The 11,937-nt window shown below is 45.2% G+C and overlaps 2 protein-coding genes across 3 annotated transcripts; one reads left to right on the top strand and one right to left on the bottom strand.

Moving 5' to 3' along the window:
* Nucleotides 1-639: 639 nt before the first annotated feature.
* Nucleotides 640-2,611, bottom strand: LOC139838675 (uncharacterized). Its single transcript, XM_071828791.1, has 2 exons — nucleotides 1,372-2,611; nucleotides 640-1,046 (listed from the first exon to the last, which is right to left on the bottom strand). Exon 1 carries the CDS (start codon nucleotides 2,579-2,581, stop codon nucleotides 1,628-1,630), a length of 954 nt encoding a protein of 317 aa, XP_071684892.1. The 5' UTR covers nucleotides 2,582-2,611; the 3' UTR covers nucleotides 640-1,046; nucleotides 1,372-1,627.
* A 4,826-nt stretch (nucleotides 2,612-7,437) lies between these two features.
* On the top strand, nucleotides 7,438-9,719 carry LOC127346238 (uncharacterized protein C24B11.05). Of its 2 annotated transcripts, none has more exons than XM_051372789.2 (9): nucleotides 7,438-7,629; nucleotides 7,902-7,979; nucleotides 8,077-8,142; nucleotides 8,269-8,366; nucleotides 8,535-8,572; nucleotides 8,677-8,764; nucleotides 8,846-9,118; nucleotides 9,214-9,279; nucleotides 9,361-9,719. In XM_051372789.2, exons 2-9 carry the CDS (start codon nucleotides 7,913-7,915, stop codon nucleotides 9,514-9,516), a joined length of 852 nt encoding a protein of 283 aa, XP_051228749.1. In that variant the 5' UTR covers nucleotides 7,438-7,629; nucleotides 7,902-7,912; the 3' UTR covers nucleotides 9,517-9,719. The 2 variants fall into 2 exon arrangements, with proteins under 2 accessions (XP_051228749.1, XP_051228750.1); XM_051372790.2 differs by lacking the exon at nucleotides 7,438-7,629 and adding an exon at nucleotides 7,660-7,797.
* The last annotated feature ends 2,218 nt before the right edge of the window (nucleotides 9,720-11,937 follow it).

The following is an 11,937-nucleotide window of genomic DNA, read 5'->3' as shown; positions in this document are numbered from 1 at the left end:
GCATCACCAAGATGGTCAAGCCCCTGGAACAAGCCACTAAGATCACTCTCACCGTCATAAAATGGTTCTGACTCGCGAAACGTAACATCCATGCTTACAAATGTCCTCCTGTCAGTGGGACTCCAACACTTGTAACCCTTCTGTCTGGAGGAATAGCCAATAAAGATACATTTGATAGCCCGATGATCTAGCTTGCCAACAGACGGTCTGTGATCCCTTACAAAACATGTACAGCCAAAGAGTTTGGGTGGTACAACAAAATCATTGTTATTTAGAAGGAGTTGGCAAGGAGACTGCATACCTAGAATCTTTGAGGGCATTCTGTTGATCAAATACGTAGCAGTCATAACTGCCTCACTCCATAAGAATTTGGGAACATTCATGGTAAACATAAGAGATCGAGCCACTTCAAGAATGTGCCTATTCTTCCGCTCAGCAACTCCATTCTGGGGAGGAGTGTCAGGACATGAAGTCTGGTGCAGTATACCTTGCGAAGATAAGAAATCAGCAAAAGGTTTGTTGATATATTCAGTACCATTATCAGTTCTGATCACTTGCACCTGAACATTAAATTGGTTCTTCACATAGGCACAAAAACTCTGAAAGCAAGTGAACACTTCATCTTTGTGACGCATAAGATAAATCCAAGTCATTCTGGAATAGCAGTCAATAAAAGTCACAAAGTACTTCATGCCACTTACTGACACAACAGGACACGTCCATACATCAGAGTGCACTAACACAAATGGGGATACACTTCTGATCCCTCTACTAACATAAGAGGTTCTCGTATGCTTAGCATATTCGCAGGCATCACAACATAATTTGGTTTTGTCCACTCCATTCATTACATCAGGAAAAACTCGAAACATTTTATCAAATGCCATGTGGCCCATTCGACAATGATGAACTAGGGCCATACTCTCCTTTCCTCCAACAATCGCAGCAAACACAGAACTAGCATCATGCCCCATCTTGTCACGATCTATGTGCCAAAGACCCCTATGCCTGGTTGCAGTCCCAATCTTCCTGCTGCTCTCCCTTTCCTGAATTAAACACATATATCTGTCAACTATTATACGGTAGTCCTGCTGATCAATCAGGGCACTTAGAGATAGCAGATTCTTTGAAAAGCAGGAACATGTAGAACTGATGACAATTTTATGTTGGGTGTACATTGCACCGACCCCTCCCCTTTTATAGATTGTGCTGTGCCATCTGCTGTTTGGATAGTGCCTCTATGTGTGGGAGGATACTTAGTATAAGAGTCAAACTCAGTAATATTCCCAGTAACATGTTTGGATGCCCCAGAATCAAGAATCCAATCTGAATTAGCATTATGAGTGGCTATAGAAACTCGATCAATATTACCTTCATCTTTGTAGACATAGTGAGCAAAGTTCCCAAAGGTTGCTTCATTCTGTCCTTCTTCCTTTGATTGTCCCTGAGAGGTACTGGTAGTTAGCTCTGAAGTTGCTGCCATATGTGCCTTGGGTGATATAGCGTGCTGCTGTCCACCACCCCTGCCATATTGTTGTCCATATGGTTGTCCACTACCTCTGCCATACTGATATCCATATGGCTGTCCACCACCTCTGCCATACTGCTGTCCACCACCTCTTCCATACTACTGTCCATATGGCTGTCCACCACCTCTGCCATCACCTCTTCCTCTGTAGCTTCCTCTGCCATGTGTGTATCCTCCTCTCCCCCTACTGGGTGTAGCAAAGGAGGTACATTGATGCTTCAAGTGTCCCTTTTGTCCACAAGTATAGCAGTCTCTCATCTCTTGTCTCTCGGTAGTGTAGAAGGTCGGATGCGGGACAGAATCGCTTCCCTTTGTCATATTCAGACGCACTTCCTCTCTGGACATAGCTGCAATGGCTTCTTTGAGAGAAGGGGTAGTGGTTTGATGCAGTAAAGCAGCCCTTCTCCCCTCAAAATCTTGATTGAGACCTTTCAAGAACTTCATGACTCGCCGACGTTCAATCCAGCTTGCAGCAGCACTCACACACTCCCCATGGGCAAGTTCCAGAGGATCAACATGATCTAAATCTCCCCAAAGATGCTGCAACTCAGCCACATATGCCATCACAGATTTGTTTCCTTGTTGCAAGTCATGCACTTTATCCTCAATCTCAGCAATCAACATAATGTTCCCCTTTCCAGAATATAGATTTGATAAGGTGTCCCATACCTCTGAAGCTTTTGTGAGTGCCTCTACAGAAGCAGCAATGTTAGGAACCAAAGAGTTAAGCAACCATGCCACAATCAGAGAATTTGTGGCATTCCACTGTTTCCATTCCGGACTGGCCTTGTCCGCTGGTTCTGCAGCTTCACCACTCACACGTTCATCCAGCCCTTTTGAGTTCAAAATCAGCAGTGCCCTCCTTGACCACCGGAGATAGTTGGCCACTCCTTCCAACTTGATTTCATTCGCCTGCAGCTCAAGTTTCTGACCGATGTTGGTATGAGGAACGATTGCTCCCCCTCCAGCAGATCCTCCTCCTCCATCTCCTTTGGTAGTGATAAGTTCTGCCAGCTTCTCCAGAGCCTTGGCCAAATCCCTGTTGTCCCCCATGCTTGACACCAAACTAACCTCTTAGAAACACCAAAGGGCTTACCTGCAGGATGCCCTCTTCGCCTCCTTACTCGTCACTGCCTTCCCCTCCTTGCCGCCGCAGCAGCCTGCTCCCTTCCTCTTCCTCCTAGCCGCCGGCAGCCTACTTTCTTCCTCTTCCCTCTTCCTCCTAGCTGCCACAGCAGACTAGGCTTCCAGATCGGCAATCCTTCCCGTCGTTGCCCTCACTGCCCTTTGCTCTGATACCATGTGGACAGAGGTGAGGGCCTAACCTGAGGTAGAAGGAGGCTGCAGGGAACTCTCTCAGCTTAGGGTTACAGAGATAGAAGCAACTTATATAGGTCACGACTGGGCTGGGCCAGATGGACCACAACAACAAGAAGACAGCCCAACAGATACTCCAACATTAAGAAAACAGTACCTAAATAATAAGAGTAAACTTACTAAAATTCACCTTCTTTGTACAGTCACCTCTTAAGAGGTCGGACCACAAAACTTGTCGCCCCTGATTTTATCCTTTTTGAGTTCCACTTTTCAGTCTTTGGATTCATTTGCTCACACAAATTTTCGTCTCCACCATCAATATACATTTCTTCAAGAACTATTGCATTATCAGCGAAGAACTTTATCAGCTTGACACCAAGACAGTTCGATTTCTCTAGCTGGAACTGCAAGCCCACTCTCCTGAGAGAGCTCTGCAAGCATTGGAACAAGTGGCACTGAGCCAAGGCAGCGATCTGAATTTCCTTTTGAGGAGTTCGTGTGTCGGGTACCCCTTTTTTAATTGAGGATTCTGCTTGTTTCTCCAGGGTGAGGTTTATCCTGAGGGCAGCGAGCGTGGGACAACATCGGAGCATGTTCAAGATTGCCATTGCTGCAGGCTTGCCTTTCGTTGAGGTCGGAGTCGAGCCGCAGGGTGAGCCTCCTGACTGGGACGTGGTGACGAAGCAGTCGCGCTGGGTGAAGAAGCGCGGGTTGTCGTAGCAGTTGCGGACGTTGCCCGTCTCGAGGTTTAGGGCGCCCGAGGAGCGCCAGAGCGGCGCGCGCCATCGCCGCGAGAGCGCCGTCGTGGAGGCGGCCTCCCTGAGCGGGGCGAAGTGGAGGACGCGGCGGAGGAGGTCGTCGGGGAGGTCGGACAGGCGGTCGACGCCAGCGGCGGCGGCGTGAGAGGAGAAGATGCGAAAATGGTGTATGAGAGTGGCTTGCTTCAATCTAGTCGGCCTGCAAACCGACCGGGCTTCCGTTGGGCCTGCAAATACGACTCTACTTTTTCTTTTCATCTTCCGTTAAGGGCCTATATATGCATGGTAAATATCCGGATCCGTTTTCAAATACAAATATGGTATTGAATTTTGAAGCAAATGTGGATATGGAAATGGATATATCCGTATCGAAGTAAGATTATATCAGCCAATTTTAGTAATTCGACCCTAATATGTCAATATCTATATCCGTATCCAAGTAAGATTATATCAGCCAATTTTAGTAATTCGACCCTAATATGTCAATTATCTAACATAGAGAAACTAACAAATGGGCCAAATGGTCTTTTTATGTCATTTCATTTGAAACTACTATGCATTATATTAGTATATTTATCTCTCTACCATTCTATGTTTGCTCATTATAAAACATGAATCTATTATTTCCTTATATTCGTATCCACTCCGAATTGAGAAAACATCCGATCTGTATTCGTATTCGAGTAACATCCGCGCCGACTTCGTATTCAGCAATATCCGTATCTGCATCCATATTTGTTTTGGAAATATGGAAACAGATATGAGAAGGGCACTATCCGATCCGCATCCGATCCATTTCCACCCCTACGTAGGACATATCAAATGTACTACATTCAGACCGAGAGTAGAGGGCAATCCATGTACAGGAATAGAGTCTAGCTACACAAGAGTCTAGCTACACAGGGAACTGGCAGGAAAATATGTAGTCCGTTGCAGGGAAATACAAAGGAGCTCTCGGGTGCAACGCACCCCAATACTTGGGAAAAAATACATTAAAAAAGTTTAATAAATTCAATCTTTTTTGGGAATCAAAGATGATCATATATTGTACTTGGAACAAAATATTTTCGTAGGAAATTACTTTTATTGTATCATGGGTAAAAAAAAAACTCGAAACGCCTCATGACCAGGTACTATTCACTTTATATTCGTCATAATTTTGTCTTTTTGCCCTGGAGTCCATGGGAATCATTTCGTGTCCAAATTTTTTTTACGAGTACAAACATGATCATCCTTGGTTTCCAGGAAGATTCAAAAAAAAATTGACCTTTTAAAATTACTATAATTTTTTTGGTCTATGGGGTGCGTTGCACCCGAGAGCCACAAGTCCGCTTTAGTCTGTTGCACAACATATCTAACCTGGAAGCATGACAACACGAGCTATTCGGTACATAATGTCGACTATAACCTATAGATGAATGAATATTGTACTGCGCAATTGGTCTGAGCAGACATAATTGGTCTATGTTGACAAGTTGATATGCTGCAATAGCCAAAAATAAAATTTGCGGGGGCGCAATAGCCAATCTTTGAATAATTCATCACGGAAATGGTACGTAAAATTTTGACACTAATCCCTGCTAAATCTCTAATGAAAAGCTACCGAAAAAACCGCAATGCAAACTGACACTCTTTGCTTTTCACGAGTTTAAACACTTTGCTTACCTGTCGCTCCTAAGTTCCTCTCGTAGACGTCTTCTTCCGGTGAAGCATTCTGCGCCTTATTTAGGGCCGCCTGCAGCTCAGCCATACTTGGTGGCAGTGGAGGCGTGTCTACTGCTGGAGTGGAATAGGCCGCAACATCTCTCCCCTGCTTGACCGGATGAATGCATTCGCCGATGATCGAGGAGTTGGCCATATTACAAAGAGAAAAATGTTTTACTTGACGAGCCTCGACAGACCATTGAGGATTTTAGAGGGGGCAAATAGATTGAGGGGGCAGCTGCCCCCCCCCCCCCCCCTCCCCCACACCCCACCCCACCCACCCATGGCATACGTTCATCTGCCATGATGGAGGCAGACGAAGGCGAAGGAAATGACTTTGTCTTTTTGCACGAAACCAGTCTAATTCGTTGCTTGTCTGCCTCTCCACGGTATGACGACGTGACTCCGTCAAAAAGTGAGACGAACGTAGCAGTGTGGTCTGGTCGGTTGGTGCAAGCCAAAGTTGAAGTCTTGTTCATTCAACATTGAATGGAATCTTCTTTGCTAAGACATTTGGGGCTCGTAGGGTAAAAGTCATAGTTTTATTAATATTCCTTATGCTTATGTGAATTATACACAAACATACAAGATTTTTTCAAAAATAATGGGTGTACATTTGTACATCCAATCAAAAGGAACAAATGTGACACATCTACCATTATCCTTTATTCCCAATATATGATTTATAAATTGTATCAGATCCTGACTACCGTGTCGCTTCCAGAGAGAGAAGGAATGACCATATATATATAAATAACGTGACACCGACGAAAAGTGTAGTGTTGTCGGTGCAAAGCCAGCCAAAGTTGAAGCTGCTGCTGTTTTCGTTTCATATTAATTGAATGGAATCAGACCACGTGGATGGATTGTGGACGGTGATGTCTCCTTTCTTTTTTAGCGTTACACAAGTTCTTTCTTTGTAGGTTAGTACGATACTGTACTATTATTTGATCAGCTGATACGAGATTCAGTTTTTGTGCTGGAGAATGGTGCACGTGGCGACACAGCTGTGAGTAGGCGTGGTGACGCAACAAAATGCAGATGCTTGACTTGCTTCACGACTAAGTTAATGTCTAGTACAGTAGTACTTCAAGCTGTCCAGAGCTAAACGTATCTTAGCAAAATAAATGGAGAGAAGGAAAGATAATTTACTGTCGTCGTGTTGTGGAGCAAGAACCTCATGAGTCGATTGTGACCTGAGTGAGTGAGTGTTGTTGGGAAGTGCTCATCTGTCCGGATGATTTAGACAGCTAACTGCACGCGCTAACTAGAAAACCACACCTGCCTAATTTATAGTCTAATTATTTATGAGAATTATCTTGATTTCAACATGTTATATCTTTGGAAAGAAGTGCGGTAGAGAAAACCTATGTGATGATTCTTTTTATAAAATTTAATAAGAATTCAAATCTAACGTATTGGGGATTTGAATCTAGATGGATGGGCTATACATCCACTTGACTAACCAAGTGAGCTAGACTCGCCTCCTTTTCAACATCTTACATTGTACACACTCTAAAAGAAAACTCAAAACACAATGTACCGGAGTACATGGATCGGAAGGGAGTGGTGTTTCTCGTTTATTTATTTTATTAGTGACATAGTTTTGGACATGGTTTATTGCTGATAGATCGAGATGCACTCATTATAAAAAAATACATTATAAATGCATTTCTAAAAGTACAGAAATCTGAATTTATTTGTGTGTGTACATGCCCAAACAATCTATGTTTCCACACAATGTTTTAGGGGAAAAAGACGTAATACGTGTTGTGAGGAAAAAGGACAAATAAGAATGTTTTCTAAATATCTATCTTGGACCACTGAATCTTGAAATTTTTAACTAGGTCACATGCAATATCTTCTTTTTTTTCTCTTAAACTTGGGGGGTATGAACATAGAATGTCCCCGATTTTACACCCCGGTATCGTTTTTTTTTTGGAAATTTTTAGACATTTTGATGTAGTACTTGTTTTTTGACAAGTGTGTGCATCTAATGTACTAGCCAAAATGGAATTCCGCAAAATTTTGAGCGTTTTTATTCTTATCAGTCATTTTTGTAAGTTTTTTAAAATAAAAAAAATTCTAGAAAGTAGTACTACTCTAGTGCGTATCGTAAACACTGGACGGAGCGGTTTCTCTTTTCCGTTTCCAACGCCACCGGCATCCCATTCTCTTTCCACGCCGACGGCGCCGACGCGCCTCCCCCGCCTCCGGTCAATAAATACGTGCGGCTCCACTCCCCAACCCGCCATTGTTCTCTTCCTCGACGCTTCCCCGCCCGCCCCGCGTATCTCATCCTTCCTCACTCTGCAAAATCTGGTACGTGCTGCTCATTTTATCCACTCCCCTCCCCTCCCCGGCCGTTCCTCGATCTCGTCGGCGATACTAGACTTCAATCCTGGCACCACTGCGTGTGTCAATCAATGTAGTGTCACACCGACTACTGATATCTCAGATCTGAAGCCAACCGCGTCCCTGCCCCTGCCTGTGCTGTTCTCTTCTACAGTAGCATCTATGCTCGTTCTTTCGCATCGCGTGGATTGATTGGAGATTGGTTCTGCTGCGTGACGAATCTCTTCTTGCGGTTGCAGATCGATCCGAAATGGGCCACCAGGGCGGCGGCAAGTACGGCGAGGACCAGCGGCCCAACTGCGACTGCCTCCTCTTCGGTACGCACGCATTATGCCACCCATTTCTCGCCGATTAGTTTCACCACATCTTGCGTGGTGGTATCTGATGTACATATGCTATGCTCTGTTTTTTCAGACCTTGATGATACCCTGTACCCGGTGAGCTCTGGCATCGGGGTCGACGTCATGAGGAACATCCAAGGTACACATAGTATCCAACCTGTGGCTTCACTGAAAAAGAAAATTCAGCTTGCATCAAGAGATGGCTGATTTTGGTTTCTCTACTGTTTTCGTGACTTCACGCTGTTGATTTCATTGTCTGCTCCAGAATATATGGTCCAGAAGCTCGGCATCAACAAGAGCATCAGCCTGGAACTCTGCATCCTCCTCTACAAGCAGTACGGGACGACCATGGCTGGCTTGAGGGTGCGTGCGCTCTGAATCCCATCATAAAGATCGGTCATCTTGTCTGTTTCTATATGCTTAACAATGTTTCTTGACTCATATGGTTTCACTCATACACAGTAAAGACCAGTTCTCTTGTTTTTATTCCTAGTATGAACCATGCTAATTTCTTGTGATCCTTTGATGTAGGCTGTTGGCTACCAATTCGATTACGATGATTTCCACAGGTACCCACTGCTTTTCTCTCTTAAGTTGCTGTTACTTGTTCTGGTCAGTAAGTTTGGAGAGAAAATGGAAGGTCAGGTTCTTATAATGAACTCATGATTTGCAGCTTTGTTCATGGAAGGCTGGCGTATGAAAAACTGAAGCCTGACCCGGTACTCAGGAACATGCTCCTAAGCTTACCCATCCGCAAAGTTGTACGTATCGCCACCTTAAAATCTTGTATCAGAGCCCAAGTAGTAGAATGTTAACTAATGATGATGTAATTGTGCTACCAGGTGTTCACAAACGGTGATAGGCTCCATGCCTCGAGGGCCCTAAAGAGGCTCGGAATCGAAGACTGCTTCGAAGGCGTCTTGTGCTTTGAGACACTGAACCCAACATCACCTGCTACCGTCCCAGCCAATGAAGTCAAAATCTTCGACTTCATGAAGCATCTGGCTGATCCCCAGCCCGGGGTTGAGCTCCCAAAGTCGTCGATCATGTGCAAACCGTCTATAGACGCAATGTTGCATGCCCTCAAGCTGGCTGACATCAATCCCCTGACAACTGTAAGCACCAAATTACTCATTTTTCATGCTCATAGATTCATGGTACCTCATGTCTGTTCTACGGTTTACTGACTCACTACGAAAACACCTACCAGATATTTTTCGATGACAGCATCAGGAACATCCAGGCTGGGAAGCAAATTGGAATGCACACTGTCCTGGTGAAATCTCACCCCCGGTTAATGTTGCACAAAATTGTACTATATAATGATTTGAGTTGCTAATGTGAATCAATGTGTCAGATTGGAACTTCTAAAAGAATTGAAGGCGCAGACCATGCCCTGGAGAGCATCCACAACGTGAAGGAAGCGTTGCCTGAACTGTGGGAGGAAGCTGTGAAGGACGAGGATGTCAGGAACTCAAGCAAAGTCGGAATTGAGACATCTGTGATTGCGTGATATCAATCACCATGAACTGACTCTGTTCTCTGGCAAAGAGCAATGAGGAGGGCTTATCAGTATCAGAGACAATCCGTGCACTATCTGTCTCTGTAGATTTACTAATTAGCACGAGAGAACAGGTTGTAAACGTAAGGAGAACTGATGTCACTTTCTTTTATACTTGTCCGTCCCCAGTAATAATAAGAAATAATTACTCTCAACGTCAGTGTAGTACACTTGGCATGGCATAATATCTACAGTAAATTAATATGTTGTAGATATCTTCACAATAGTTTTGCAAAGATGGTGTTTTTGAAACGGGTTGCCTAGCAAAGTAATTTGCATCCAAATGAATTTTCCATAAACAAACTTATCAGAATGATCCGACGCATAATTACTCCACATGGAAGTGCAGTTGTTTTCATCTTTTTTTTTTTTTTTTTGAGAAATTCAGACCCCTTTATTGATCAATAATCAAAGGTATACATAAATCTGCCGGGGGTTCTAGCAACCAAACTTGCCGGCCAGGATTAACAGAAATAAAACTACGGGCCACACGATGGGCCTCTGAATTTGACACCCTATTTTCATGTCTAAAAACTACACTCGAGAAATCCTTCGCCCAAGCCTTGATCTCATCAATGATCATGCTATAGCTGCCCACAAACTCCTCCTTCAAATTGTTTATGACCTGTAAACAATCCGAGGCGATCACCAAATGCCTCAGCTGAAGATCAGCTGCAAGTGCCAACGCCTCCCTGCACGCCATGGCTTCTAGGGTGGCAAGGTCCGAGATATTCTGAATCGACACAGCTGAAGCGCCAATGAAAGAGCCATCTTCCTTCCGGCAGACAACACCCAGTGCTCCGCTCTTCGCCACCTTGGACACAGCTGCATCCACGTTCAGTTTAGCAAACCCCGGGTTCGGAGGAATCCATTTTGGCCGCGGCTGAGCTGCACCGCCTTTAGGCTTCTCCGACCTGGTAGTGGACAAGGAGATATCACGGAGATACCCCTCGATGAAACAGTGGGTGGACATAGGACTTTGGAACTCGCCGTCAAAAATAATCTTCCTTCTAGCGTACCAAATTGCCCAAAGTGTCGTCGCCATTGTGATGAATTCTGCTTGCGACAGGGTCTCAAGCATTAGGAATAGCCACTGCTTCGCAGACGGATCGTCCGATCTGCTCATGTGCTCCACCACGTCCTCGTTTGCCAGCGCCCAGACACACCGCGCCACCGTGCAGTTGAGTAGGGAATGTCGCCACGAGTCCTGCTCCCCGCATATCGAGCACCCCATCGAGTCAGCCATATGCCGCTGATGGCGCACATCACCAGTGGGTAAGGAGTGGTGCGCCAGGCGCCACAGGAAGATACGAAGCTTGGCCGGCATTTGCACCTTCCAGAGGCGCTGCCACAACTTCCCTTCATGCTCCGTATTCGATCCCTCCGATCGGTGCTCTAACCAGTCCCCGCGCCTCTTCTTCGTGTGGACTAACAGGCGATAGACGGACCGCACCGAGAGAATTCCCTTCTTATCATAGTGCCAGGCCCATGAATCAGGAAAATCCTTTGTACTCAATGGAATAGATTTAATGACTTCGTAATCCATCGGTAAGAAATGCTCCTCCAAGAGGTCAATCTTCCATGAAGCCGTCGACCTATCGATGAAAGACGCCACCTTCTCCGGGGCATCATTCTTCACTCGAACAAGTGGACGAAGCATGAAATCACGTGGTAACCAGTTCTGATTCCAGACACTTGTGTTTTCACCCGTGCCAATCCGCCTGATGAGACCTTGTTGCATAACATCACGGCCTTCAACAATGGCCCTCCAGACTTGCGAGGGTGCCGCTCCGAGGGTGGCATCCAAAAAGTCTCTAGAGGGAAAGTAAACTGCCTTCAGAATACGAGCACTTAGGGAGCTTGGATTCTGAAGTATACGCCATGCTTGGCGAGCTAGCATGGCCAAGTTGAACAGCTCGATATCTCGGAAGCCTAAGCCTCCAGCATATTTCGGTGAGCACATAGTTTCCCAGGAAACCCAGGCAGTCTTGCGCTTCCCATCCTTGCTACCCCACCACCAGCTTCGGATGATAGAATTGATAGCTTGGCAGAGCCCCCTTGGTAATTTGAAGCAAGACATAGAGAAAACAGGTATAGCCTGAACCACTGATTTGATTAAGACGTCCTTGCCACCTGTAGCTAAAAGCTTCTCTAGGTACCTGATGACCCACAAGTATAGGGGGTGTATCGTAGTATCTTCGATAAGTAAGAATGTCGATCCCAACGAGGAGCAGAAGGTGTTGACAAGCAGTTTCGATGAAGGATTCACTGTAAATGCTCACAGACAAGTATTCAGGGGGTTTTGATGTAACAGTTGAATAAAGTACGAGTATGTAAAATGCGAGAGTAATAATTGCAGCGAGTGGCCCAATC

Source organism: Lolium perenne, chromosome 3 (assembly GCF_019359855.2).
Source record: "Lolium perenne isolate Kyuss_39 chromosome 3, Kyuss_2.0, whole genome shotgun sequence".
NCBI lineage: Eukaryota > Viridiplantae > Streptophyta > Magnoliopsida > Poales > Poaceae > Lolium > Lolium perenne.
Note: the sequence above shows the minus strand (reverse complement) of the source record. Positions and strands in the feature narration are given on the sequence as shown.